This window comes from Engraulis encrasicolus, chromosome 13, assembly GCF_034702125.1.
Source record: "Engraulis encrasicolus isolate BLACKSEA-1 chromosome 13, IST_EnEncr_1.0, whole genome shotgun sequence".
Lineage (NCBI taxonomy): Eukaryota > Metazoa > Chordata > Actinopteri > Clupeiformes > Engraulidae > Engraulis > Engraulis encrasicolus.
Genome location: NC_085869.1, coordinates 19393704 through 19418601, shown reverse-complemented (window position 1 = coordinate 19418601; position 24898 = coordinate 19393704). Strand labels below are relative to the sequence as shown.

Here is a 24898-nt window from a genome sequence, read left to right as displayed (position 1 = left end):
ACAGTATACCCCCTTTAAAAAATGCTCCAATATACAGTATACCCACCATAAAAAATAGACTACACCACTGGTTGCTTGTGTTTACATGCAGTGAGACAAAAGAAGAATCTCGCATGGTATTGAATCCTTGGACGGCGCTCGTAAAACTGCGGGGCCGAATTGCCTTCTCTGTTTTCCCTGAAGCGCATATAGCCTAACTGTTGACATTTTCTCAACGCTTGTATACGTTTTCTATGTTTTTTGCCAAGTTGTCTAAGAAAAAAACTACATGGCAGTAACTGGTCGTGGAGTGCACTTGCTCATGGGCAAACTAAATGGAAAGCTAATGGATAGAAAAGAAAATTGATGGATTATTATTTCTATAGTTTCTTTTTCTGAATTTGTTTTGAGAACACTACGTACAGGGGTTTAAATAATTGTCTTTTGACAATTCACACAAAATGTAGGCTTTTTATAATAGGCCTAATGTTAACTGAAACTATGGATTAACTTGCACCTTTACGCACACAGTATAAACGTCCAAGATCAGCAAAGTAGCTATGTTATTTTCCCCCCGCAGGATAGGCATACTATGTGCAGGGGATTTCTATTATGATTTGTAATATTACTTATGCCTTAAATTAAATTTGCCTTCAGATATTTCCAACTGAATCACCCCAGACAAACAGTAGTATGATTTCACACATTGCTGAACCGATATATCGCACTTCATTTTCTCGTAGGCTAAATAGCCTACTATGAAATGAAAACCTAGCAGTAAAAAGGAAAACTATCCCCATTTAAATTTCATTTTTACAGGGCGGAGATCCTCTACTATGAGGAGATAGGCCTATACTATGGGTAGAATAACTTTTTTTTAAAACGTCGTACTAATAAACCATTCTGCATGTTGTGAGTTCATGAGAGCCGAATGCCTGCCATGCAGCCTGTGTCATGCCTAACTTATATGACTCCGTTCCTCTTTTTCTGTCCAGTCAATCAACATGTGCAAACAAAAGAAATGGCAATATTACATTTGCGGGATAGGAAGAACACACGCGCAAAACCATGCGCAATCGGAAAAGGATCGCGACAAACGCAACGCCTGGTGAATGTAACCTTCCTACTCCTGCAAAATAAATGTTTTTGGCTGCTGCTGCAAAGTTCGATAGGTAGGCCTAACTACAGAAAATTTTGAATTTCTGATATTGTGGAACACTAGTATGTACTTTGAGGAAGAACGTAGCCTCTAATGTGACCACTTGTGGAGAATGATTAGGCCTGAAGTAATAGAACTTGAGAGTGTGTGGACATTCAACTTTAATGTAGGAGATGTGTATTTTGTGTTTTTGCACATACTTTTTGGATGAACGAATCATTATGCTACCGCTTCACTACAATTTTCTATTGTATTTTTTTTTCCAAATAGGCCGTGTGTATAGGGGCTATAATAGCCTATTATGTATTTACATGACTTGGGATGAATAGGCCATGATTGTTTACCAATTGTTTTCTACATGTATTTTTATCCTGTTTATTTCCTGAACTGAACAGAACTTTATTTAGAAAAGGTTGAAAAAATTAACTTGGGCCTACGGACGTCTGGCTTTGACTTTGAATCTGTTCGTCACTTGCTGGCTAGACGGAAGGAGGAGCTTGGCAACGCACTTAGCATATCACGTGATGCTACTTGGCCAAATCAACAATTACTCTGGTTTTATTCTTTTAAGTGTAACTATGAGACTTCGAGAGACGCTTTTAAACCAACTGTGTGGAAATGTGCGATCGCAACCTTGTGAGTTCTGGCTATGTCGGTCCTTTGCTGCATTTCCCGTCTCCGGACCCCCTATATTTCCCAAATCTGCGAAGCAATGGAACCCATCTTTCCGGACTTCCTCAGATTTCCTACAGCAGACGAGAGGTGTGCTCGCTCCCGTGGACTTCCCCAAGTTCGTGCACGGCCCCGCCACAGAGCCGCGCCTTCAGTAGCTATCCACAGCCGTTCCTGACTGACTCGGTGCCTACAAATACAAACTTCAACTCCAATAAGGGATCGACAGTGGAAAGTATTAAATATGACTTCCAGAATGTACATCAGAAAAACGGGGATGCAGTTAACCAAGCGACATCGTCCCTCCTTGAACATGGAATGCCAAACTCCTTAAGTTCTCCTAACAAGTACGAGTTGCCAAACTTAGACAGACAGTCACTGCAGTCAGCTGCAGACACTACACTGAGTTCAAGTATGCAAGTAGCTTGCGATAATGTGAAGCAATCCTTCAGCAGCTCACTTGTCCAAATGCAACAATCTTCAAGTAGCACAACACCCAGAGCATCACTCTCAGATGGTATGCAATAGTTTCCTTTAGTCCCTTTTTTTTTTTTTTTTTAAAGATACACTGGTTATAAACCACTGTTTGCAGACGATTGGGAGTTCAATTTGAACCCATCAGTGTGAAGTTGTAAAACTAGGAATCAAAGCAACATAATAGATGGGTATTTTGGTGTATTTTTTAAAACTCATCCCAAGTTTAGCCAGTTGAAACTATAAATTCAATTAAATTAGAAAAGATGCTTGCAGCGGATTTTTCATTTGTCTGTGCCTCTTTTTCGACCTTTTATCTGAACGAGGTTCCAAGGCTGGCTATGGGACAAAGCATGCTGGACGTCCGCACAAGAGGAAAATGTAGCATACCTTTATTTAATATAAACATTTACTAATAGGTGCCTGTTAATTTTCCAGGTGTGCCTTGGTGTCCGTCACAAGTGAGACAGAGGAAAAAGAGGAAGCCCTATACTAAGCCTCAGCTGGCTGAACTTGAGAGCGAATTCTTGTTGAATGAATTTATAAACAGACAGAAACGAAAAGAGCTCTCGCACAAACTGCACCTGAGCGACCAACAAGTTAAAATCTGGTTTCAAAATCGCCGAATGAAGAAGAAGAGACTGTTGATGCGTGATCACGCATTTGCTTTCTACTGAGCGCGCCGTGCTGGTCTGGGCCATAGACAAATAGAACTGTGGTTTGGCCAACCAACAGGCCGTCTCACGGCAAAGGTCACCGACGCGCGGCGGAAACCCGTCTGCACTCCACCTTGGCGTCCGAAATGGAAAACTGTTCATATTGTTTAAGGCGTCATATTGTAAATATTTTTTGAGAATGTCAAGATTTCTTGTGTTTCCGTTTCCAAATATGAACAAACCTTAAGGGTAAGAAAAGGTTCAGGAATAAAATCATAAGATATCCAGATGCATCCATTAAATAATTAAATAATTGGACAATTAACGCAGACTTTTGCCACATTTAGTTTACTTTTAGACCACCAAGTGTATTGCCATGGCCATTCAATGTACAAAGACTCCACGGAGTTTTATTGTTGGGTGGGAAAAACAAGGATTAGTCATTAACCAAACTGCCAGGCGCTATATTGCACAACTCTTACAAAAGGGCTACATTCAAATCCCAGTTGGAATGGCCGTAGTTTACTTGCGCACGGCTTTTAAGATGGTCTGACATATATTTATTAGTAGACTAATGTGCAACTTTCTTAGTGAATCGGGCATCGGTTTTGGTATGAGAGTTCAAATTCGTAGTCTTTGGCCTGCCATTTTCAGTAGGATGACTCGGGGATTTTATTCATTTATTATTCATGTATTTCATAAATGGGCCGACGCAGTGATGGGAAAAAGACATATTCCTTGGATAACTTTTCAAACATTGACCATTGGATATCCTCTGGGTCATTGTGAACGTTGACAAGCACACATCCATGATTGGGCCCATTTGTTGTATTGTTTGTATTTATATTGTGTATAGGATTATTCACAAGAGTTGTAATAGCAAGTTTTAAGCAATTGTTTTGTTTTCGTGGATCTTACTATTAAACTGGAGCTGTGCGTAATGCGCGCCCAAGCTCAAGTTCGTTGGCCAAGTGAAATCGGACGTCGGTCCGACTGGAAATTGAAAGAAAGCTGACTTTTGTCACATACTAGTCCATAAACTTTATTTGTTGAATGTAAAAATCTTTCTCTGTAAATTGCGTATTGCCATGGATGAGCTTGGCTAATCTGACATTATTTGGTAATATTCTCAGCATCTCAAATACTTTCAAGTATATGTATCGCTGTAACACGTTTTGCATTTTAGAAATTCATGTGTGACATGACTTGGGCATGCTTAAGACAGTTTAGTATGTGGCTCCAAACCAATAAAACCACGTTAAATAAATGGCAATGGAATATGCGTGTATCTGGGGTTACTATGGACATTACAATGCCACTGACTTCAGTGTGGTTACAACAGCTTTATTTTTGCAATATTGTGTGAGCAGCTACTCAAGTCAGCTATCGTTATTTGCTGTGTTCGCCTTTTTCTGTTAGCCTACATCATATTGTCAACACTTGATGCTGAACGCAGATGTATAGAGATTATATTGTGTGAGTTTCTGTAGCTTTGCATTGCGCACGCAACGTTCGCTTCACTCTGTATTGCCAAGAAAAATATATATGCATCAAATAAACACATTCACTCAGTTATCGTGTCATTTTTTATTTTATTTTTACATACGTCTAGTGTCCTTTTGTGTTAATATTGTGAATACTATGGATTTCAAACAATTGCCTCAATGTTCATATGATGCAGATGTTAGCTCCAATTACTTTTAACGCAAGAATTCCCGAGGCCTTAAAATGTTTATCAACGTCCAATATTTCAATAACTAAAATAGGCAATGGACCTAGTATTGCCATCGGAAAGTCTGTTTCTCTTCCAAAAAGATATTACGAGATGCAACTACACGGACATGAACGAGGAAAAGGCCTTGGAAGACCAAATGGGTAATGTGGGTGTTTTCTATCTTTCAAGCTCAAAACGCCGCCAGACAGCCCCTGTTCCTGCGCCACATATACTGGGGGCGCCAAAACAAAGTTAAGGTCAAGTTAGTTTGTAATTTTGTATTTTAATTGCGAACAGAATCATCAGTCTGTCGTGTCGTGTTTGGTGCTGTATAGGTTTAGACAATCTTCATTATACCTCAGGGAAGGTAGAGGTGCGTGGTAAAGTGCGCTTTAATCAACTTAACTATTATAAGGGAAAACTTGGAGAAGGCCTCGAGTTTTCTATTGAGTAGAGGTACAAACACACCATTCGGATTCATCATGACCTTACATTTAGAAGAAGCTTTCATCCAAAGCAACGTACAAAGAACGTTACACACATGGGCGTAATTTTAGGTGTGGATGGTGGGGACATGCCCATACCTCTTTTGAGATTAAATGAACCTAGCTTATCCCCACAACTTTTTCACAAATACTATAATGCAAACATAGCTAAGCCAGAGAATTTGCCATATTAATGTCCCCACCACTTTCCAAGCCAAACCTACACCGCTGCTACACACATCTACAAATACGTGGTATAGGCCATGCATAACAAGGCTAGTGCATAGTTATTTGTATGAATGGACGTTCTGAACGCTAATGAACGCACACACGTTTTTAGTCCTTTGAAATAAAGTGAATCAACTAGTTAGCCGTCGCTAACCAATGGTAAATCCTATATAAAGTGGTGATAGCCCATACAAATATGTTATGTTGTGTATACATTTAATAGGCTAAATAATAAGCAAAATAGGTCTGGTAAATCTATATAGTTCCATATGCGGTAATCGTCTTGTGCGCCTGGATATTCAAATATATGTGGTAAAGACAAGACTGTATCCTATTCTGCTATTCTGCAGATTGTACCCTATTCTGCTTAACGTAATGCTTGTTAGTGGCTCAGATTAACGCCACGTAATATGGTGATAACTTGTTGAAAAGTATTTGGCGTTTTCGTGTGTTTCCTTGATACACTTACACTGGGACGCATCCTTTTGTCTGTGCAATAAAATGATTTGACTGCTGACGGGTATTGGTGATTGCTGGCAGCCCAGCGCCTCAGACGGCGGACGTTCAAAGCCAGATGAGTTGTTTTGGACTTGGCAGTGTGAATCTCTTAAGATCCTCATCAATAGCGGCCTTCAAAATACACACAGGCGTATTATTCCAGGGACACCGTTTGGAGATTTCGTATTGGATTTGGACTAAACCTAAAGTTGGATTAGTGGCATCTATGGGTAAAGTAGTCAATAAATATACTTTTTTGCTTTAGCATAGAGTTGTTACGTTGTGTTGTGATGTGTTGTGATGTGTTTTGGTTCCTTTGCAAAAACGCAACTATTCTCCAAGTTACATTATTTCTGTACTGATTGGGCTACATTTCACCAGTCTTGCTCATCTGTAAAGTTATTGAATTCTCGAAGAAGAGTCATGTTGACACCTTTGACCTCAGCTATATGTAAATCCCCACCAGTTTTCCTTTATTTCCCCCTCCCTGCTCTCCGTTATATCATGTGTAGTACATCGCTCATGTTATCCAGGGAAAAACATTAAAATAGAAGTGAAAACGGGGCCTGTGCGTAAGGAACGGTCTTCTTGGAATGCCCTTTTGTTTGGAAAAGACTCGGTGGGACCGGTGGGCCCTTTTCCCTGAAACTTAGAAAAATACATATTAAACACATATCAGTTACAAAATATTCATGGCAAAAGTGAAAAGAAAGCAATAGCATGTTCCTTACACAAGTGTTATCTGCCTCGCGTAAAGTGCCTGTTCATTTGGGAAGAAAACGTAATTTAGGTTTTTAGAGTAAAAGTGGTGTGATTTTGTTGAAAATGCGCGAATATCATGATAAAGGCATTGCATAAACACTATCAAAACGACACCACAGCTGTTACTTCTGTCTGAAATGCCAGGTAGATACTTGCCTTGGATGGTATAAATACAGTGATTGTTTACCAACGCCCTATTATTCATACGGGAGAAGCCAAAGATTAACTGGGGGGTTTCTGCAAAATGCCGGTAACCAATGACCTGCTGTGTGCGTTCACCTATGAGTTGTTTAAGACAGTTCTTAATGACTGATATTGATATATGGTAATTTCTTTACCGGATCACATGACACAATTACCTCAAGAATCGATCAAGATGAATTGCACGTCAGCCTACGTTTCCGATTTTTTCCCCCTCGCGGGTCCTGTCCACACGCCTATGGTGCAATAGATGGACAAAGTTTAACTCACTCAAGCTGCCTATTCCTTTTCTCTACCGCAAAAGGGAGATATGACGGAGTACGATGATCGCAGCAGCTGTGCGTCAAATATGTATTTGCCGAGTTGCACGTATTATGTATCGGCGCCCGATTTTTCTTCGGTCTCGTCGTTTTTACCACAGACTACGTCGTGTCAAGTTAATTTTCCATATTCCTCCAACATAGCTCAAGTCCAACCTGTTCGAGAAGTGTCTTTCAGGGACTATGGACTGGATCACCCGAGCAAATGGCATTACAGGGGCAATTATGCTTCCTACTACTCGTCGGATGAGATAATGCATCGAGATATAATCCAGTCATCGAACAGGGCGGAAATGCTATTTAAAAACGATTCGTTGTACAGCCACCACAGCGGGACGAACTCGTCCTGCAGTTTCTTCACGAATGTCGGCAGGAACGGTGTACTTCCTCAAGGATTTGACCAGTTTTTTGAGTCAGTTAACTCTGAGAAGCCCAGCCCTGAGCACTCTAAACAAAAGACAGAGTCCAACGTCCCGGGAGATGCCGCATGTAATAAACAGTCTTCGGATACCTCAGATTCTTCGAAACAAGACCTAGCAGACAACACAGAAGAGGAATCTTCAATATCAAACTGCGGAGATGATAAGAGCAACGGCGCAAGTAGGTACACGCATTCATAGGGGTAGTGCTGGCTTCACTACTTTGTCAGAGTGGTTTTATGTGGCGATTTATAAGCATGCAAAGGTTTTTATATACCCAATAAGCTTTACTTTGCCGCTGTAAAAACATTTACGATGGGAAAGCGCTTTAGGTGGGTGACTGCGTTGGTAGCGATGCGTCCCAATGTTTAGAAAATGTGTGTTGTGGTATGATTCGAAACTATCGAGTTAACCCAGAATCTACTTGTTGGGTTAAGTTCAAATGTATTGTTTACATCTTGCCTACAAGTAGTAATAATATTTATTTGTTTACGAATAAGGGCGAATCTCTTTTGCAAATGCTTTTGAGACAATGTCACTTATTTTGAAGGCGAAGTCTAAAGATGGTTGAATCACAGTATTGTTCTTGTGCGCGTGCGTGAGCAACTGTGTGTGTGTGTGTGTGTGTGTGTGTGTGTGTGCGCGCGCGCGCGCGTGTGTGTGTTTGTACGAAAGAGAGAGCCTGTGTGTGCGTGTATGTGTGTGTGGAAAAAGAGAGGGGGTTAATTTGCCCATGAGCTAATGTTGACTTGTAGACAACAAACTCCCCTGAAAAAATAAGCATGTTTCACATGTGCCTAATGGTGTGCCTGTGTTCCTGTATGTGTGGCAAGCAGGCCTATTTTTGTACAACGTTTAACGTAATTAGTTCTGCATGAAAAAGGATTGGCCCAGACAGGTGTTTTTATGTTAAATAAAACTCTTGAGAAACACGAGGCTGTTATTAAAAAGCGTTTTTTTTAACAGGTACATCCAAGTCCAGGAAAAAGAGATGCCCTTACTCCAAATACCAGATCCGAGAACTTGAACGAGAATTCTTTTTCAATGTGTACATCAACAAGGAGAAGCGGCTGCAGCTGTCCCGGATGTTAAACCTGACTGACCGGCAAGTCAAGATCTGGTTCCAGAACCGACGGATGAAAGAGAAAAAGCTGAACCGGGACCGGCTTCAGTACTTTACTGGAAACCCCTTGTTTTGAGCCCGACACGACATTCAGACGCACCGGCCGACTCCTGCTCATGAACTCCCGATCATAATGCCTCCACTGTCGTTGGGAGGTTCCGGTCGTTTTCAAAGGAAAGATAGCCTATTGCAACCTTAAACCCAATGCTGTCACCAGGCCTGGACCGATGTATTTTCTTATAACTATGCAACGCCTTTTTGGTATCACAACAGTGAACACATTACCTCAAACAAGGGAAATCTATTTACGATTTATTTAAGACATTTGTGAAGTCGACGTTATACATTATCCAATTGAGCGAACGCATCCAGGGCATCTCGACAATCTTTTTTCGTACTCTTTCTCGTTTAAATGGTGAATGCCACTGTAATGTAACCCACTTGTATCAATCGTATTTATTTATTTCATTTTAAAATGGCTGTTTCATTGTGATACCCTTACCCACCTCATGCGTATTTCACTACGCAACAGATACTTTGATTACAGTAATCAACACGTAATTTCATAATAGTGGAATTATGTATGCATTAGTTAGACGCATGTGATGTATTGATGTATTAAATAAACCAAAACACTGCAAAATGTGTTTTTTGGTCTTGCTGTGCGTCCCTATGCGTTCATACGAAATCACAACTGCGACATTAGGCCCATTGAAATACAGGTAGGCGTAGGCCCAAGTCTTCTTTCAGGTGGACAGAAAATGGCTTTCAGAACTGTGTACAGTGGCCAGTTTGTGGTGACCGTTTGAAATGAGTCAGAACGAACATTTTACAGGCGTTCAGTAAAAATAACCGCTTCTTGATGGTAGCCGGGGCAGGAAGGTATGCATTTTCGGAGGGCTATACACCAAGCCGTGAAGCTCCTCATCAGCTTCAGACTTGCCAATAATAACTAGACGAGGACTATAGTTCCTTTATTCCTTTTATGTTGTTTTACACTAAGGGTGTTTACTAAACCTTGAACCGTCTAGACAGACTAATAAAACCCCAGCTGTAAATGTCTAAATTGGGGGGCTATTGGACCCTCTGGTGACTTCAAATGCGACTCTGTCCAGAAACGCGACAAAGGGGATGTAGCCAGTTTGTTTTATAAACCTAACATACAGACTCTTAGAGGAAATCTACAAAAAATATTGTGCTCAAGACCATTTAAAGTCACCTAAGGGTTGGTAGGTAGCCTAGCGTTCGCCTCGTCTTGGAGACGCCTTAATCAAAATTATGGGCCCGAATTTGGACACGGACATAAGTTTATTTTCGAGTTTTTAAAAATATAAATGGTAGGTAAATATGGTAGATGTGCATGTGCAAATTTGATATCAAAATAATGCATTTGAACTTCCGTAATGTCAAGGTCGTCACCCTTAACCTTTTTGAATAAGTATAGGCGCTTGCCCAGACTATCTGCACTGCAGTCGGATCTCAACATGGCTGCCACGTCTCCTTGACTTTAAACTGCGCAGTCTTCTTGCGTAAAAGCATCCATCTGAGGGACCTGCAGTGCCCGATTTGCAAATAGACTTTATTTGAGGACAGTGTTTGATGGTTGTAGGCCAATAGACTCATAGGCCAAGACTCATAGTCCTTTCATATGCTACCCTGTCGTAGAAAATGGTTTATTTTAGAAAGAAAGTCCACCAACATGAAACAGTGCTCTTGGATTTTTTGGAATTCTGGTGGCAAGAGAAAGTGATGGACATATCAAAAAGGCCACTGAGGGCTTGTAGCCAAAGCCAGTCATTTTGTTTGGTGTTAATCTGTGAGGGTGTTGACAAACAGGACAAACTACATATGGCTTTTTCTTACTGACAAACTTGACCGACACAAGCTTTTTTAAATTGGGTTTGTATGCATAGTGTCATATGTATTTGTCAATCACCAGTTATGCTGTATAATTACTGAGGTCTTCTTGTGCGTAATTGCGCAATGTTTTTTTGTGGCACGCCACAACAAAGGCCAATATATATATGCTTTCCACCATTAGAATTTCCAGTTAAACAGTGTAATAGTAGTGTAATAGTTTCGTTTACAAATAGTGTAAATGTGAAATGCTTAATATTTTACCTTACTGCCTTTTAGAGAATTGAATAAATGGCGACTGTTTATTGCTCCAGGGTCTGTTTTTCGGCCTTTTCGTGTGTTCTTTCTCGATACATTTTGCCAAGAGCTCTTAATTTACGCAGATCAGTCTTCTCAAAATCTGTTAACTCTACTGACCAATCTAATTTTCAATGATCTGAAATTTATATAAGCTCCCAATATTTACCGTGCTCTGTCTTTGGGCCGTTTCTTGATATTCTCTTTCGATATAGTTTTACTAACAAGAAACAGTTGGTGTAGGCTAGATAAGTCTTCTCTTCATCTTATTTTTATTGATATGTTGATTGTCTTTGTTTCGTGTATGGACTTATAACATTTCAATATCAAGGTTACACGGACATAAGTAATTGCATGTATATTAGCCGAAATGTGTTGTCTAATTTAAGGTTTGATTACGCAAGGACAACTATGCAACGCATTAGTGGATATGTCTGTTAAATTCTAATATTATTTATCGTCAAATCCTTTTTTTAAGCAAATGCACTTCCTTGCCTTAAAAGGCATGTCTGGTTTACCTTATTTGCGTTAAAGAACATGCTTTGACCTTAATCTTGTCCTATTGTGCCAGCCTGCTCTTACATATTTCGTCCACATGAGGGCAGACGCACAGCAAGTTTAGTGGCTGCTTATGAATCTCGGGTGTTGTCAGGCGCGCCATTGTTGGCTTCAAATGGAGAGGAAGGGGAAATAATCATAGAAAAAACGTAACAGCAATATTTGTTTAGATATTTAACACGGATGTATCTATGAACTGTTGTGTTTTATTGCCTTGAAATGTTTAGAAAAAGACATGGACACTTTCAGTTCGGAACTCTATTGCGCAGTTGTTAGTCGATGCCAACTCTGCTTGTATTTGGCTATTCCATTTTAAATTTGTAACGCGTCCAAATACAGCAAAATCGTATTCTATATTATCCAGGGTCTTTGAAATTTGTTTTGGTTTGCGCCCGTTACTTGGATATCTTGTAATTGGGTGTGATGGAGTTGTGTTTTAATTAATGAAGAAGCAGCAGGCCCATACGCTTGAATAAAAAGACGGATGAATACATGTTTTTATGAAAGATTGGTTAAAAGAACATGTGCTTAGAAATCAGATGAGCTAAAGGGTGGTGCAACATCTATTTTCAGGTTAGCAAAATAGGATTCCCCCCCCTACTAACATAAACTAAAGGGCCGTATCGGGCATGTTTTTTTTCCAAGTACAAGAGTAGAGAGGACTATTTAAATCGCCTATGATTTAAACTTCCCCAACAATTGGTAAGCGACACTCTTTTTGATCTTTTGTACAAGTTTCACTGGCCGGCAATTTCAATTTGTGTCCAGAAGCTGTTTTAAATTGTAGTTAGGCCCTATACCGTGTAGATTTTTAACACGCACAAGCCTACTGCGTAATGTAAATAGTCGACATAAATGCGCATATAATAAACGGGATCAAAGCGACACTAACTATTTTTCAGTGTTTATAAGGTGAATGAACACATTGTGTCCTTTTCGTGGATGGGTAATAGGCTGCGCCAAACGGTGCTAATTATGTAGTATAGGGTAAGTTTAAATAATAAGCTACTATCAGGTGAGAGCAACGGTGGGTTAGACCTGTGCAATGTGGCAATATCATTTTATACAATTCCCTCTTTAATAAAATGTAAATATTGACCTGCACATTTCTCTGGCGTAGCACATGTCTAATAACATAAACGTGTGGTGAGAGAACAGTAAAACAACAAAAGGAAAAAAACACTTTTGCAAAATAATGCAGGAGCGCGCGCGGCACAGGCAGGCACACACACACACACACACACACACACACACACACACACACACACACACACACACACACACACACACACACACACACACACACACACACAGCGTGCAAGAGAAAGTCTTAATTGCCACAGTCTCTATTTTTACAACAATCCGGCCGCGCTCACACAGTGCGGGTTTTGACTCCAAGCCAGGTCCTTCCATAATTAGTTTCCACTGTGGAGAGTCATCGCCAAAACATGAAGATGAGAAGAAGTTAAGTTCAGGTGTGTTTATTTCAAGCGTTAACAGCCTTCTCGAAATGGAAGAGACGTGACAATTTTCTTCACTTTTCTTTTATTGCAGGGAACAGTGAAATATTGATACGTCACACAGATGTCCAAATGCTTAAACAGTTTTTCAGGATGCACAATGATCTGAAAAGGCCATTACGCTGCAGAATAACACGCAAATTTCAAACTCGTCCACGACACATGAGAAATGCGCCACTGGGCCCTGTGTATCTCTCTGTCCATTTGCACATCGTATTTCCTTGATATACATAGTCTCTATAAATATCACATTCACATTAAGCCTGTGCTCTTCAAATCTCAGTCTTGCACACACTGCGGGCAGATCTGTTAAGAGGCAGATAACGTGCGCTATGCGCTTTGCGTAAAGCAATACTGTAGTCAGTTGGATATCACCACCAGTGTCTCCTACAACATTTATTCCTGTTAGAATGTCTTGGGGTGCAAGTAAATGGTACTAATAATATAGACGATGGCCTCATGTTGGTGCGTTTCCAACATTCAAGCGCAAACAGTAAGCTCGTTTGTATTTGGGCTGAAATATAGCTATCAAATATAATGCAGCCAGGCCTGGTGCATGGGGTTCTTCTTTAATGTCTGCAAAATCTTTATGAACACGTCAATGTGTAATACAATGCTGGTATAAAATGCACTAAGCAGAGCTATTTGTAGGGCTACAATGTTTTAATAACACCGTGTTAATTAAATGGGCCTATCTGCATGGAATCAGGAGTTAAAGATATGACATTAATTCACTAAAGTATCACTGAAAACGTCGAGCGCATGCAACATGTAGGCTATCAGCAGGGAAAAGTTGAAGCAAATAGGGAAAACAGTGTAATACCTTTGGCATAATTCGTCCTTATATCAACTTTTTCCCCAACTGCATTAACAAGCTCTTATGTGGCCTGCGACTTCAGCCGGAGAGCAATTCACACATTATCACGATAAAACTTTATTCACAGTACTACTACTCGATAGGTGGCTCATTTCATTATCCTTGTCCGATTGGGTAAATAGTCCAGATAGAATTAACTTTACCATTTCCCTATCTTGAACTTGAATGGATCCAACAAGCTTACTCAAGAATACATTGGATTGAAATGCAAATTGCTTACATTTTATGTTAACAGAATATCTATCATCCCAGAAGATGCGTTTTATTTTGGTTTATCCTAGTTTATGCAATAGGCAAAATGGAGAATTATCCACTCCCTTTTGTCCTGGCATAGAATCAATTTCAAGTCCGTGTTCTAGATGTCGCTGTTGACCACGTCTGCAGATCCGAATCATGTGTCAAGGAGTCCACGTGATGGGAAAGGAGGCTGCGTCTCAAGGCCATTTTCAAATTTCATTGGTGAGATTGTCATGTGGTGGTGGAGAAGCACCCAGAGTTACGCCAAGGATTGTTTTGCTAGATATGTCAGCTTACAAAGGACACCTCTCTGCTCTTTAAAAAATCCTCTCCAAAAATGTCATTTCCCAATAGCTCTCCTGTTGCTAATACGTTTTTGGTTGATTCGTTGATTGGGGCTTGCAGGACAGACAGTTTTTATTCAAACGGCAACATGTATATGCCCAGCAGTACAGAAATGGGAACTTATGGAATGCAAACCTGTGGACTTCTGCCGTCTCTCGGCAAACGAGGGGAAGTAAGCCACCAAAATCTGGGCATGAACGTCCATTCCTACATACCTCAAATTGATAACTGGGCAGATCCGAGTAGGTCTTGCCGAATAGAGCAGCCGCCCAACCAGATGCCCACTTGCACGTTTTCACAAAACATAAAAGAAGAAAGTAACTGCTGTATGTACGACAAGAGAGCAAAGGACAGTTCGGCTGAGATTCCCGGCTATTCGAGTATGATTCCAGAGTCCTGCTCCGTCGAAGGTCCAGAAATCCCGGTCCCTGGCTATTTTAGACTGAGCCAAACTTACGCGACTGGGAAAAGACCGGAATACTGCCACGAGACGACGAGCCCCAACACGACGACACTGGTGCAATTAAACAGAGTGATCCCGAAGTCGCAACCGCCAACCTCTTTTGTAGACATTGAGAAGAAATGCCCCGAAACTCCTCACAGCCGGGAGGCAAGACGGACACCTACCCCAGTGGAGAGCCCGGATCCGAAGTCACAGGAGGAGAAGAATTGCTCTACTGAAGCCTCTGCCTCCAGCCCAGAATTGCCACAGAAGGAAGCGAAAGGTGGGTACAATAAAAGGATTAATCGTGTCGCGGTGTAATACGAACGCTCCAGCATCATAAAACCCAATATAAAACACAAACAACCCGAAAGTCGTAATGTTTAATGAGAGCCTTACTCAGGTTGCAGTAAAACGCTTTACAGGAAGCCGTTTTCCAACCGGCCCACGTTGGGATAAATATCTTTTGTTACTATTGCCTGCTTTAGAGGGAATACTACTTATATGATAACAATGCGAGTTTTTTTCACGAGGCAGATTCTCTCTATTTTGCTGCACATGATATCAGTATTTAGGCTACTGGAAATGTATTTTTGACTGCGTTTTCATTCCTGGTTTTGCTCTACTGCAAGTGTTTTATATTCTAAATTCACCGTGTTTTGATGTGGTCCATGTGTACTCCTTGCGCAAGAGAGGTTAGACTGCTGGCCATTCTAACATGTTTTCTGCAAGAGCCTAATCATGCAATTTGTCAAACCATATACTCTATCTTAATACATGTTGCCTTATTTGAAAATGTACTTTGCTGTATGTATGTGTATATAGGCCAGTTAAGAATGTTTGCATGCTGCCCCTTATTTTTCCTTTGAACTTGACTCAAGGATATCAAATAATGGGCCACATTGCACAGATCTGGTGTTTGGGAACATGCAAGCGCTGTGGTGCTGCAATGAGACGTGTAGACATTGCAGCAATTTCGAATAGATGCACTGATCACTGCGACCTGCCCCCATGTGGAATTAATGCAATCTTTGTTTTCATACTGTTTCAGACGGCAAAACCGACGCGCCAACGAGCAACTGGCTAACTGCAAAAAGTGGGCGAAAAAAGAGATGTCCCTACACGAAGCATCAAACCCTGGAATTAGAAAAGGAGTTTTTATTCAACATGTACCTGACTCGAGAGCGCCGCCTAGAGATCAGCAAAAGTGTCAACCTTACTGATAGACAAGTCAAGATTTGGTTCCAAAACCGGAGGATGAAGCTGAAAAAGATGAGCAGGGAAAACCGAATCCGAGAACTGACCTCAAACCTCACTTTCTCCTGAGCATGTAGACTAGATGAATGTTTGTTTCAGAAACCTCTTCTGGTCCTTCGAGAAGAAAAGGACTGTCTGGAGACCATTGGACATTGTTTCTAGTTTTATTTTCCACTTTGCGATACTGTGATTGTTGCTATTTCATTTTAATTGTACTTTTTGGTGGTATTCTGAACGTGAAGCATTGTGTAATTTAAATATATTTCACAGGGTAACTAACCTAAATGTGGTTTAGATGGTTAAATTATGGAAAATGACAGAAAAAAAAATCATCCGAAGAGTTTTGTTTTGATAGGGGCATATCGTCGCACGTATCCTGTTGCTTTAAACTCCCATTATTGGTTTTGAACATAGAAGCACATCTACTGTTTGTTAGTAATGGTAAGCGTCATTTCTCGATACATTTGGATATATATAGGTCTACGTTTCTTCTTACCACGGCACTGTAGAAGTTCCTGTATACATTGTGGTAGCCTATCCAATATTTAAAATGTGCGTGTAACTCCCAATGCATGTTTGTGGCATGTTCTAGTAATAAATTGATTCTGTCAAAATATTTGTCATTTGTGGTAGTTTGAAATGTTAAGGTCTAAATTTGTCATTGTGTATGCATCCGTACCAGTCCAAGATGAGCACATAAGCTAAATACACAGAGTAGGGTATAGGCCTATTTAATAAAAGTACACAAAAACTAACTAGTGATTGCGCACAACAGAGCAGGCAAAGGTGATCCTGTCCAAAGCCAAAAGCACAAAATATTGCAAAAACTAACAAGTAATTACGCACACCGATGCGCAGTTAACGAGACGGCCGATTTGGATGTCCAAAATAAGGGCACAGGCAAATATAGGCCATTAGGTTATCCTCAAGTCTTCCCCAAAGACGATGGCGCCCAAAGTGAAGTACATCGAATAAGACATGTCTACTAGCCTAACACGCTCAGTTAAACAAACAAGTGATTGCGCACATGAATGCACAGTTAACGAGAAGGCCTGTTGATGTGTTTTATATGTTGAAAATAGAAAACTGAGAATTGCATGCAATTATTCTTGATTTTTCCCTAAAGGCAATGGTAGCCAAAGCCAAATGCATCGAATAGAAAGTTACCAAAACTAACCAGTGATTGCACACACCAGTGCACAGTTAACAATGATGCCTATTTAGAATTTCATATAACAGGCGGATACATATGCGAGTATTCTCGATTTCTCTCCGAAGGCGAAGGTGGCCGAAGGCCTATGTTTATTTGTCGTTTAATGAATTTGAAATATGCATTTAGTTTCTCTAGCCAAACTTGTCACATTTCATAAAATTCAAAAAATGTAAGATTTTCTATTGTCAATTTATTGATTGAAATTGGTAGGCTTGGATGTTCAAGGTTCAGGTTGCTCAGGATTGTCTAAATGAGACAAGTGAGATGTATATGCTTGTTTTTAAATAGTAGGCATAAGTGTTTTCCCAAATGCATCGGTGTTCTTATGTCATCAATCTAACAAGGTTAAAACTATTCTTTGAAGCAAACGCTTCATACCAATATTCCTCTTCCACAAAAGGCTTTTAAGCGTAAATTGCCTGTGCGTAAAATGGGTAAACGCCTTTAGGAAGTGCTTAGGCCTAGTTCTCGTGATAGGACAAAGATTGACAGACATCCGTAATATGAGTGTATTTTTAGAAGTTGGTCACTGATACCGTCTCTGTTAAGTTTGTCACATTCCCCTTTTCCCAGTCCAATGTTGACCTGGTCTGCGTAGCGGGCGCCGTCGACCAGTCTCGTCTCCTGGCTTGCGCATACACAGACAAGTGCTAGGTCATTTGTAGTCTAATGAATTTGAAGTTGGTTACGACAATTGATAACGGCGTGTTTGAGAAGATGGTGTACAAGTAGGCTAGTTCACAGTTGTTTAACACAATTCTTTCTTCTGATTTGTATTTTAGTTATTACAGTTTATCTTTTAAAATATATTTGTAGCTCTCACTGGTCAACAACAATGTTAGTTGGCACACATTCTGTCTCTTATCAGTTTGGCCTATGATCTTGACGCCTTGATTGGCCTCATCAAATGGCGTAAAAATTGAGATGTGTCTGCAATGAACATTGAAATATTACAATGGGATAAGCCGTAGACCTAGACTAGGATGTGTAGCACATATTAGCACTTAATAGGGCAGCTTGTCACAACAGTAGCTTCGAGTATAACTTGCGAGGGCAAGAGAAATGTAGAAAAAAATCTGTAGCGTCAGATGTGCCTACAGGAACCCACATTCGCTTTTTTACGCTCAGAGTCCGTTTTATTAAGGACACATTAATGTATAATCAAATGCACCTCATAAAACTTTTATTGATGGACATAAAAACATTATGACCTGCTTCTTAATAAATACAATCAGTACACAAATATTACATCCTGTGTCAAACTTGCAAAACCATATTCACAAATGAAAGCATGTCATTTACTGTTGATTGTTCAAGGAAAGTAAAATATAACATTCAGCACTGAAATGTGGGCTCTTTCCTTTTACAGCATGTTATTACATTTATTTTATGAGGACTTACAAGTCAGTAGTCTATAAAATACTTTACAAGGGTCGTGTACATGACATACCTCGTGACGATATCTTGTAAGATTTTACATTTAGTTGAAATTATTTCCGCAGACATCAACGATGCGAACTGCTTATGAAATACATGGGTGCATTAATCTATGTGGGAAAAAATAGTCCGTCACCCCCTTTACGCGCCAACACGATTTTAGTACAGAATTGCACCAAATCTCTTCCACATTAAGTTTGACCTCCGGTATATACTAAGAACTCATGTGTTATACTCAAACTATGAAATGAAACGGATCTCCAGATCAGCGGATTGATTTACTCACTGTATTGGTAAATATGATCACGTGATTCATGTAACCAATCGCTGAAGATGAAGCCAGCAAAAATACTATGATTGTTCAGAGGGAAGGTTTCCGTAACAGTGTAACCTTTTATATGACTGCGAAGGGATCCAAATATGTCGTCGAGCGCAGCACTAAGTAACTATTATGTGGACTCTATAATGGGACATGAAGCTGAGGATGTTTACGGCGCGCGATATGTCCAAAGCTCCCACACGAGCTCCGCAAGGCCGTCAGGTGTCGGGGGAGAGAACGCTGAATTTTCTTCCTGCAGCTTTGCACCCAAGTCAGCCGTTTTCTCCACGTCCTGGTCCTCGGTTCACCCCCCGTCTACTGCTGCAGTATCTGGGATCTACCACCCGTATGTCCACCAGTCCCATATCGCAGGCACAGATAGCAGATATGTGCGCTCCTGGATAGACCCAATCTCGACCCATGTCTCTTTTTCCGGTTTCCATACGAACAATCGACAGTACGGCGCGAAGGCTGAGAGTGTGCCGTCGAAAAGGACCGAGTGCCCCACGCTTGAAGCAGAAAGTCCGGGAGCCCCCGAGTTCACATGCGGAACAGAGTCAGAATGCGTCGATAAAGCCACCAAAGATCCCGGGGGTAGTGATGTTTCCAGCCCTAGCGAGCCCAAAGACGAGAAGCAACAACAACTTGACCCAAGTAAGTAAAAGAAATTGCCCCTTGATTTACAGCCCTCAGAACTGTACGAGCAGGGTGTGTAAAACTGGAGTTTTACTAACCTATAAAAGTGTCTGGGCTCTTTCCATGGGCTGAGAAAGTGTCCACGGCTGTAAATTGATATTTACTATGAAACCGATAATAGGCTAACTGTATACACTCTACGAAGCAACCGTGCATGTGACCATCATATAGCATGCTTGTTTTGTAAACAGGAGTGATGGCTATAGTTTGTTGTTTTCGTATGGTGGGGAGATAAAGCTGGGCCTCTGAAGGCGTTGATTCCATTCAAACAACATTCATCAATTTACTTGTCTATATATCTCTCTTTATAGGCAACCCAGCGGCCAACTGGATCCACGCACGCTCGACGAGGAAAAAACGCTGTCCTTACACAAAATACCAGACTCTAGAACTGGAAAAAGAGTTCCTGTATAATATGTATTTGACAAGAGATCGACGCTATGAAGTAGCACGAATTCTCAATTTAACCGAACGGCAGGTGAAAATCTGGTTCCAGAACAGAAGAATGAAGATGAAAAAGATGAACAGAGAAAGAGGAGGCAAAGATCTACTATGACAAATTCCAGGCGGTTGGGGGAAACGTATTTTGTGTTTTTATCTATGTTATCTCTTGTGTTTAGAATAAAACGTTGTTAGGGACCTAAACCATGCTGTTCAAGTTTTTACTTTGTTCTGATCTGATTCAGTGGGGCTGGGTTGCCTTGCCAGTGTGTTTGGTAGGCAAACAACATTAATTATTTCATATTGGAAACACATGGATTGCGATTCTGTGTCTGAGTATGTTTTTCGACGACCCTGGCCTGAGTAACTAGGTGTTGCTTGATTGTTGGTTTTGATAATTGGCTACCTTTTTATACGATTGACAACATTTAGGAACCATGAATGTATATATTGGGTGATTTAGTCTATTCTACTTTGAGGCATGCAGCTATTCTGAATATAGACAACATTAAAAAGTCAGTGGCATGCTTTCCGGAGTGGGGCCGTGTAGGGGTTCTCACTGAATTGAACTTTTCGTTAGAATTATATTTATCAGACTATTGTAAATAGCAGCACATAGCCTACCAATTACGCACGGCAAAATGGATACCACAGGCCTAATCCTGAATAGAATTAGGTTCCTTTCGAGACTATTGTGATCTCGCTCTCGACTTAAAGCAAGTAGTTTTTGTTTTTTAGTCTGTTTTTGAACATCTGTGGACATTATCTTACACATAAGGCACAACACGTAAAATAAAACTAAGGAAATGCACTGTGCTAGCTACGGTGAGTTGGTATTCACTGCAACCATCGAGAGATTACGGCTAGGCCTAATTATTGTCCTTTCTGTTAATGTTTTAATTCATGTTTTTAGTTGGTAGTTTTGAGCATCGGTGTCGTCGTTGTTGTTGCTGAGAGTCAGTTGATAAATAAAGGCTTGCGTTCATGTTCGCACCTCTTTTTAAGTCTTAATGTATTTCTGATAGGTAACCTTACTTCGGAAACGAGGAATGTGGAGTAAAGCTACATTGTCGATGGGTATCGGCAATAAAGCGTTTTTGTCATTGGAAAAGGTGTTGCACAGTTTCTCCAATTTATTGTCAAACCTGTACCTAGAATTGCTTTAAGACAGGAAGAAGCGTGGTCCAATAAAGCCATAGAGATGGCTAGACGTCTGGTCTAAATGAGTTTATGAGCCCTGCCTGTAATTGCACTCCTCTTTGAAAACGTCGTACTCGGGTGTTTGTGTCAGTTGCTGACAAACAAAAACGCAGACACGTTGCTACGGTTTTTGAATTGCCTGTCAGTTGTACTGAAAAGAAATAGCCTTCGAATACAGAGAAAGTCACGTTTATTCACCAACTGCATTCCCTTTGGAGAGGGCTAAAACTTCACATTGACTGTCCTTTAAAATGGCTTTTGCTGTATTTAACTAATCTAAAAGACTTCAAAATGGTATTGACCGAAGAAAGGCTCATTTATCTACAACTCAGTGTAGACCATGTATAATGTTAAATATTGTATACAGTATTTGGAATTTGCTTTGGCCTACTTCGGAAGCCCACAGCACAAATTCGCTCGTTTAGGCGGGGCCTACACCATCTCTCGCTGCCTAATAATATAGCCTACCAACACACTTTTTGGTTCCGGACGCCAGGATAAGAGTGATCTTTAAGACCTTTCTGTTTTAACTTCTGTTATGAAAAGTGTTTTGGGTTCTTTTACGAGTGTTCAGGGAATCATATCCAGCAGAGGGCACTGTGGCTCCACACTTAATGGAGTTGAATGGCCGCCCTGTCATGTAGATGCAAAACAGTCAACTAGAATATTCTATCGGCTGCCTTTGTTTCCTTTTACCTTAAAAGCACGCAGCCTGCTTTGCTTTTTCAGAGAATATGCCTAATTGATTTGCTTTGGCAATTCTGTCTGCATACAAACAAATTTAGTCACCACACAATCGCGCGGAATGAAGAAATGAGTCCTCGTTTGATCATCAAACCATAAATAGAGTCCATGTTGTCGTTAAATGTGGTCTGAAGACTGTGTTCTGATTATGTGCTGTGCTGAATATTGATGAATGATGAATATTCTTCCATGCAGTGCAAAAACAGAGCTAACAATTTGAATGTGAACATCTTGGTTTGGATGCTGTAGAATGAAGTCAGCAAGACTGCAAACAAGCCAGTTATATGCAGTTTCCCTGTTCCAGATTTCCTTCCTATTCGATAGCTCACCTCTATCCCTTGTGTTAAAGGGGCTTGTGTGTGTGTCTAAAGGAGGCCTACAGCGCAGTCTACCAATGCGCAAAATAGTGCGCAAAAACGCGCGTAAATACCGAATATTGGAGACAATAGATGATCTGGACTTCCTCTTAATATTCCTCTGGAATAAAAATAGATAGAGAAGTGAATAGAGAGTCGCAGATCACTGAAAATGATTGCGGATATTTTTCATTATTCAATGTAAAAATACAAGAAAATTTGCTGTAATAATAATAATAAAAAAAAAACCTTTTTCACTTTTCAAAATGAAGGTGTGTGTGTGTGTGTGTGTGTGTGTGTGTGTGTGTGTGTGTGTGTGTGTGTGTGTGTGTGTGTGTGTGTGTGTGTGTGTGTGAGAGGGAGAAGACAATTTTCAGTGAAATGGGGTGATAAAAATAAAGAATACATCAAACTACACATCAATTGATTTCTAAAATAAGTTTAATGTGTAATACGATAAATAGCTATGGTGCTAAAATGTAGTAGGCCTATATAATCAGGGATATTAAATAGGCATCTCTGGTGTGCCACCATTATCAACATCCACAGAATACCACCGTACAAACTAATAGATTACAATCCCGTCGATTTAAAATGTGGTGTGATATTAATACTGATATTTTAATGCTGGAAAGCTTCTGTTTTTTCCTGCTTCTTCTTTCTTTTCCCCCACACTGCCGTCCGGCAAGTCATTTCCTCCATACATGTAGCCCACGCGTCAAATAAGGGATGTGGACTTGTAATGCCATGTAGGAAGGCAGTAGCATTGGTTTCAGGCAGCCCGCGCAGGTCTAGGAATTTTATCATCCTGGGAACGTGGTAATACCGAGCGCAAGTTATCAGCCGAATCCTTGTGGAATTACGTGTCACAGCGAGCGCTCTAAATTTTACGGATCCGATAACTTACAAAGACAGCAACTCTTTACGACACCGCAAGAGGCCGAGCTGCTACAATCCCCGCGACTGTAAATCGTGCGGTAGTAATACTGGCGAAACAGCAGAACGCCTGAATCAGGGCGCGTCTCCTTCTCAGATGTTCCCCCGGATGAGACCTCAAGGTTGGCTGTCGTAAAATTTGCTTTCACATCACGTAGCGGCTTCTTTGCAGCCTTCCCTTTTCCCCACCAAGAATGCAGCTTTCTAGTGGCTGCTGCGTTATGGTGTAGTTGTCTAGAATTTGTTTTCAAATGGATAGGTGATCTAGTATAAAATCACTGACTGAATATCAATACACATGTTTTTTATTCTATGAGGGGCTTCTCATGCCTAACCACCCATAGGCTATGTCCAAATACGCAATGTCAATGGCTTATATATATAAGGGCATGTCTTTTCTCCAAAATGTAAGCTGGTGAAATGTTGAAAGGACTGGTTAACAGCCTCTGGTAGGCTAGAACACCACATATCGATAAGCATGCAGTCTAATAATGGGACGTTCACAAAGAATATCTGGTTATTAATAAAAAGACAAAAGAACACTATCTATGTTCGGGCCCCTGTGTTAATCCAATGTGGTAAATGCCCCAAATGTTATTTTGAAATCATCAACAGGTGGAAATACTGGTATGAAACTATTCAAACACATCAATATGTGACACTAGGGATCTGTGGGGGTGACTCGTCCCAGAATAGTGTCCATAAGGACAATAACTATAATTTAAAATTCAAGATTATTATGAAACCTGTTGTGCATAAGCAATATAAATAGTAGAGCAGTATAATCGTCATTATCTGGGAAATAGGTCTACACCTTCGTGTGTTAACTGAACTAAAACAGCTTTTAGGAGTAAGGAAAACACAATATAGGCCTATTTAATTTGCATAGACAAACTGTAATGTTTTTGTTTACTACAAAGCTTGGGAATGCACATTTGTGCGGAATTTTATCGACCAAGCAATTCTAATTTGAACACTTAGCCAACAGAATTGACCATGCATTGTCGCATATGGAAGCAGGATCATTTTACGTGACTCTTTGCAATAGGGTGCATAAGTGTATGAATTAGTCTATATTCTGTCCCAATGAAGACCACACTGCCATAGAGTTAGCCCATTTTATGCATTTGTTTGAACATGACGCGCTACATGCATATAGGCCTATGTACAATATAATGCACAATGTCCTTATTATTTTATTATAATATGGTAATAGCAGTTGTAGCCGATGGTACTCTCGTTTTGCAAGATGGCGCCCATACACAGATAAATGCATACATGTTAAGGTAGACAATTTATGTGTGGACAGGACAGCTGGTACAACAACTAAATAATTCCATCAATAAATGCTAGTAATAAATAACCTTTGTTGTGTGATGAACCCTAATTGTGAAATTCCAAAATGCACGCTAAATGTATCCTTCATCTGGCAATGTCACACCATTGAAGTGTAAAACAAAAAGATACTGTGGTATT

The 24898-nt window shown here is 40.4% G+C and overlaps 4 protein-coding genes across 4 annotated transcripts; all 4 read left to right on the top strand.

Annotated features, from left to right (window-relative positions):
* The first annotated feature begins 1756 nt into the window (after positions 1 to 1756).
* Positions 1757 to 3111, top strand: hoxd12a (homeobox D12a). Its single transcript, XM_063214494.1, has 2 exons — positions 1757 to 2327; positions 2723 to 3111. Exons 1-2 carry the CDS (start codon positions 1757 to 1759, stop codon positions 2959 to 2961), a joined length of 810 nt encoding a protein of 269 aa, XP_063070564.1. The 3' UTR covers positions 2962 to 3111.
* Positions 3112 to 7086: 3975 nt separating this feature from the next.
* Positions 7087 to 11081, top strand: hoxd11a (homeobox D11a). The gene is made up of 2 exons (XM_063214491.1): positions 7087 to 7748; positions 8534 to 11081. Exons 1-2 carry the CDS (start codon positions 7139 to 7141, stop codon positions 8764 to 8766), a joined length of 843 nt encoding a protein of 280 aa, XP_063070561.1. The 5' UTR covers positions 7087 to 7138; the 3' UTR covers positions 8767 to 11081.
* Positions 11082 to 12703: 1622 nt separating this feature from the next.
* hoxd10a (homeobox D10a) lies at positions 12704 to 16702 on the top strand. Its single transcript, XM_063214490.1, has 2 exons — positions 12704 to 15106; positions 15875 to 16702. The coding sequence occupies exons 1-2, from the start codon at positions 14374 to 14376 to the stop codon at positions 16147 to 16149; spliced, it is 1008 nt and encodes a 335-aa protein (XP_063070560.1). The 5' UTR covers positions 12704 to 14373; the 3' UTR covers positions 16150 to 16702.
* Positions 16703 to 18209: 1507 nt separating this feature from the next.
* On the top strand, positions 18210 to 20390 carry hoxd9a (homeobox D9a). Its single transcript, XM_063213380.1, has 2 exons — positions 18210 to 19703; positions 20057 to 20390. Exons 1-2 carry the CDS (start codon positions 19151 to 19153, stop codon positions 20299 to 20301), a joined length of 798 nt encoding a protein of 265 aa, XP_063069450.1. The 5' UTR covers positions 18210 to 19150; the 3' UTR covers positions 20302 to 20390.
* Positions 20391 to 24898: the final 4508 nt, after the last annotated feature.

Bases quoted from the DNA above. Each gene is read 5' to 3' on its own strand.
- hoxd12a (XM_063214494.1), top strand. From the start codon at position 1,757: ATGTGCGATCGCAACCTTGTGAGTTCTGGCTATGTCGGTCCTTTGCTG. The intron at 2,328-2,722 runs GTATGCAATAGT...TTAATTTTCCAG, and splicing joins CAGAGCATCACTCTCAGATG to GTGTGCCTTGGTGTCCGTCA.
- hoxd11a (XM_063214491.1), top strand. From the start codon at position 7,139: ATGACGGAGTACGATGATCGCAGCAGCTGTGCGTCAAATATGTATTTG. The intron at 7,749-8,533 runs GTAGGTACACGC...TTTTTTTAACAG, and splicing joins TGATAAGAGCAACGGCGCAA to GTACATCCAAGTCCAGGAAA.
- hoxd10a (XM_063214490.1), top strand. From the start codon at position 14,374: ATGTCATTTCCCAATAGCTCTCCTGTTGCTAATACGTTTTTGGTTGAT. The intron at 15,107-15,874 runs GTGGGTACAATA...ATACTGTTTCAG, and splicing joins GCCACAGAAGGAAGCGAAAG to ACGGCAAAACCGACGCGCCA.
- hoxd9a (XM_063213380.1), top strand. From the start codon at position 19,151: ATGTCGTCGAGCGCAGCACTAAGTAACTATTATGTGGACTCTATAATG. The intron at 19,704-20,056 runs GTAAGTAAAAGA...CTCTCTTTATAG, and splicing joins GCAACAACAACTTGACCCAA to GCAACCCAGCGGCCAACTGG.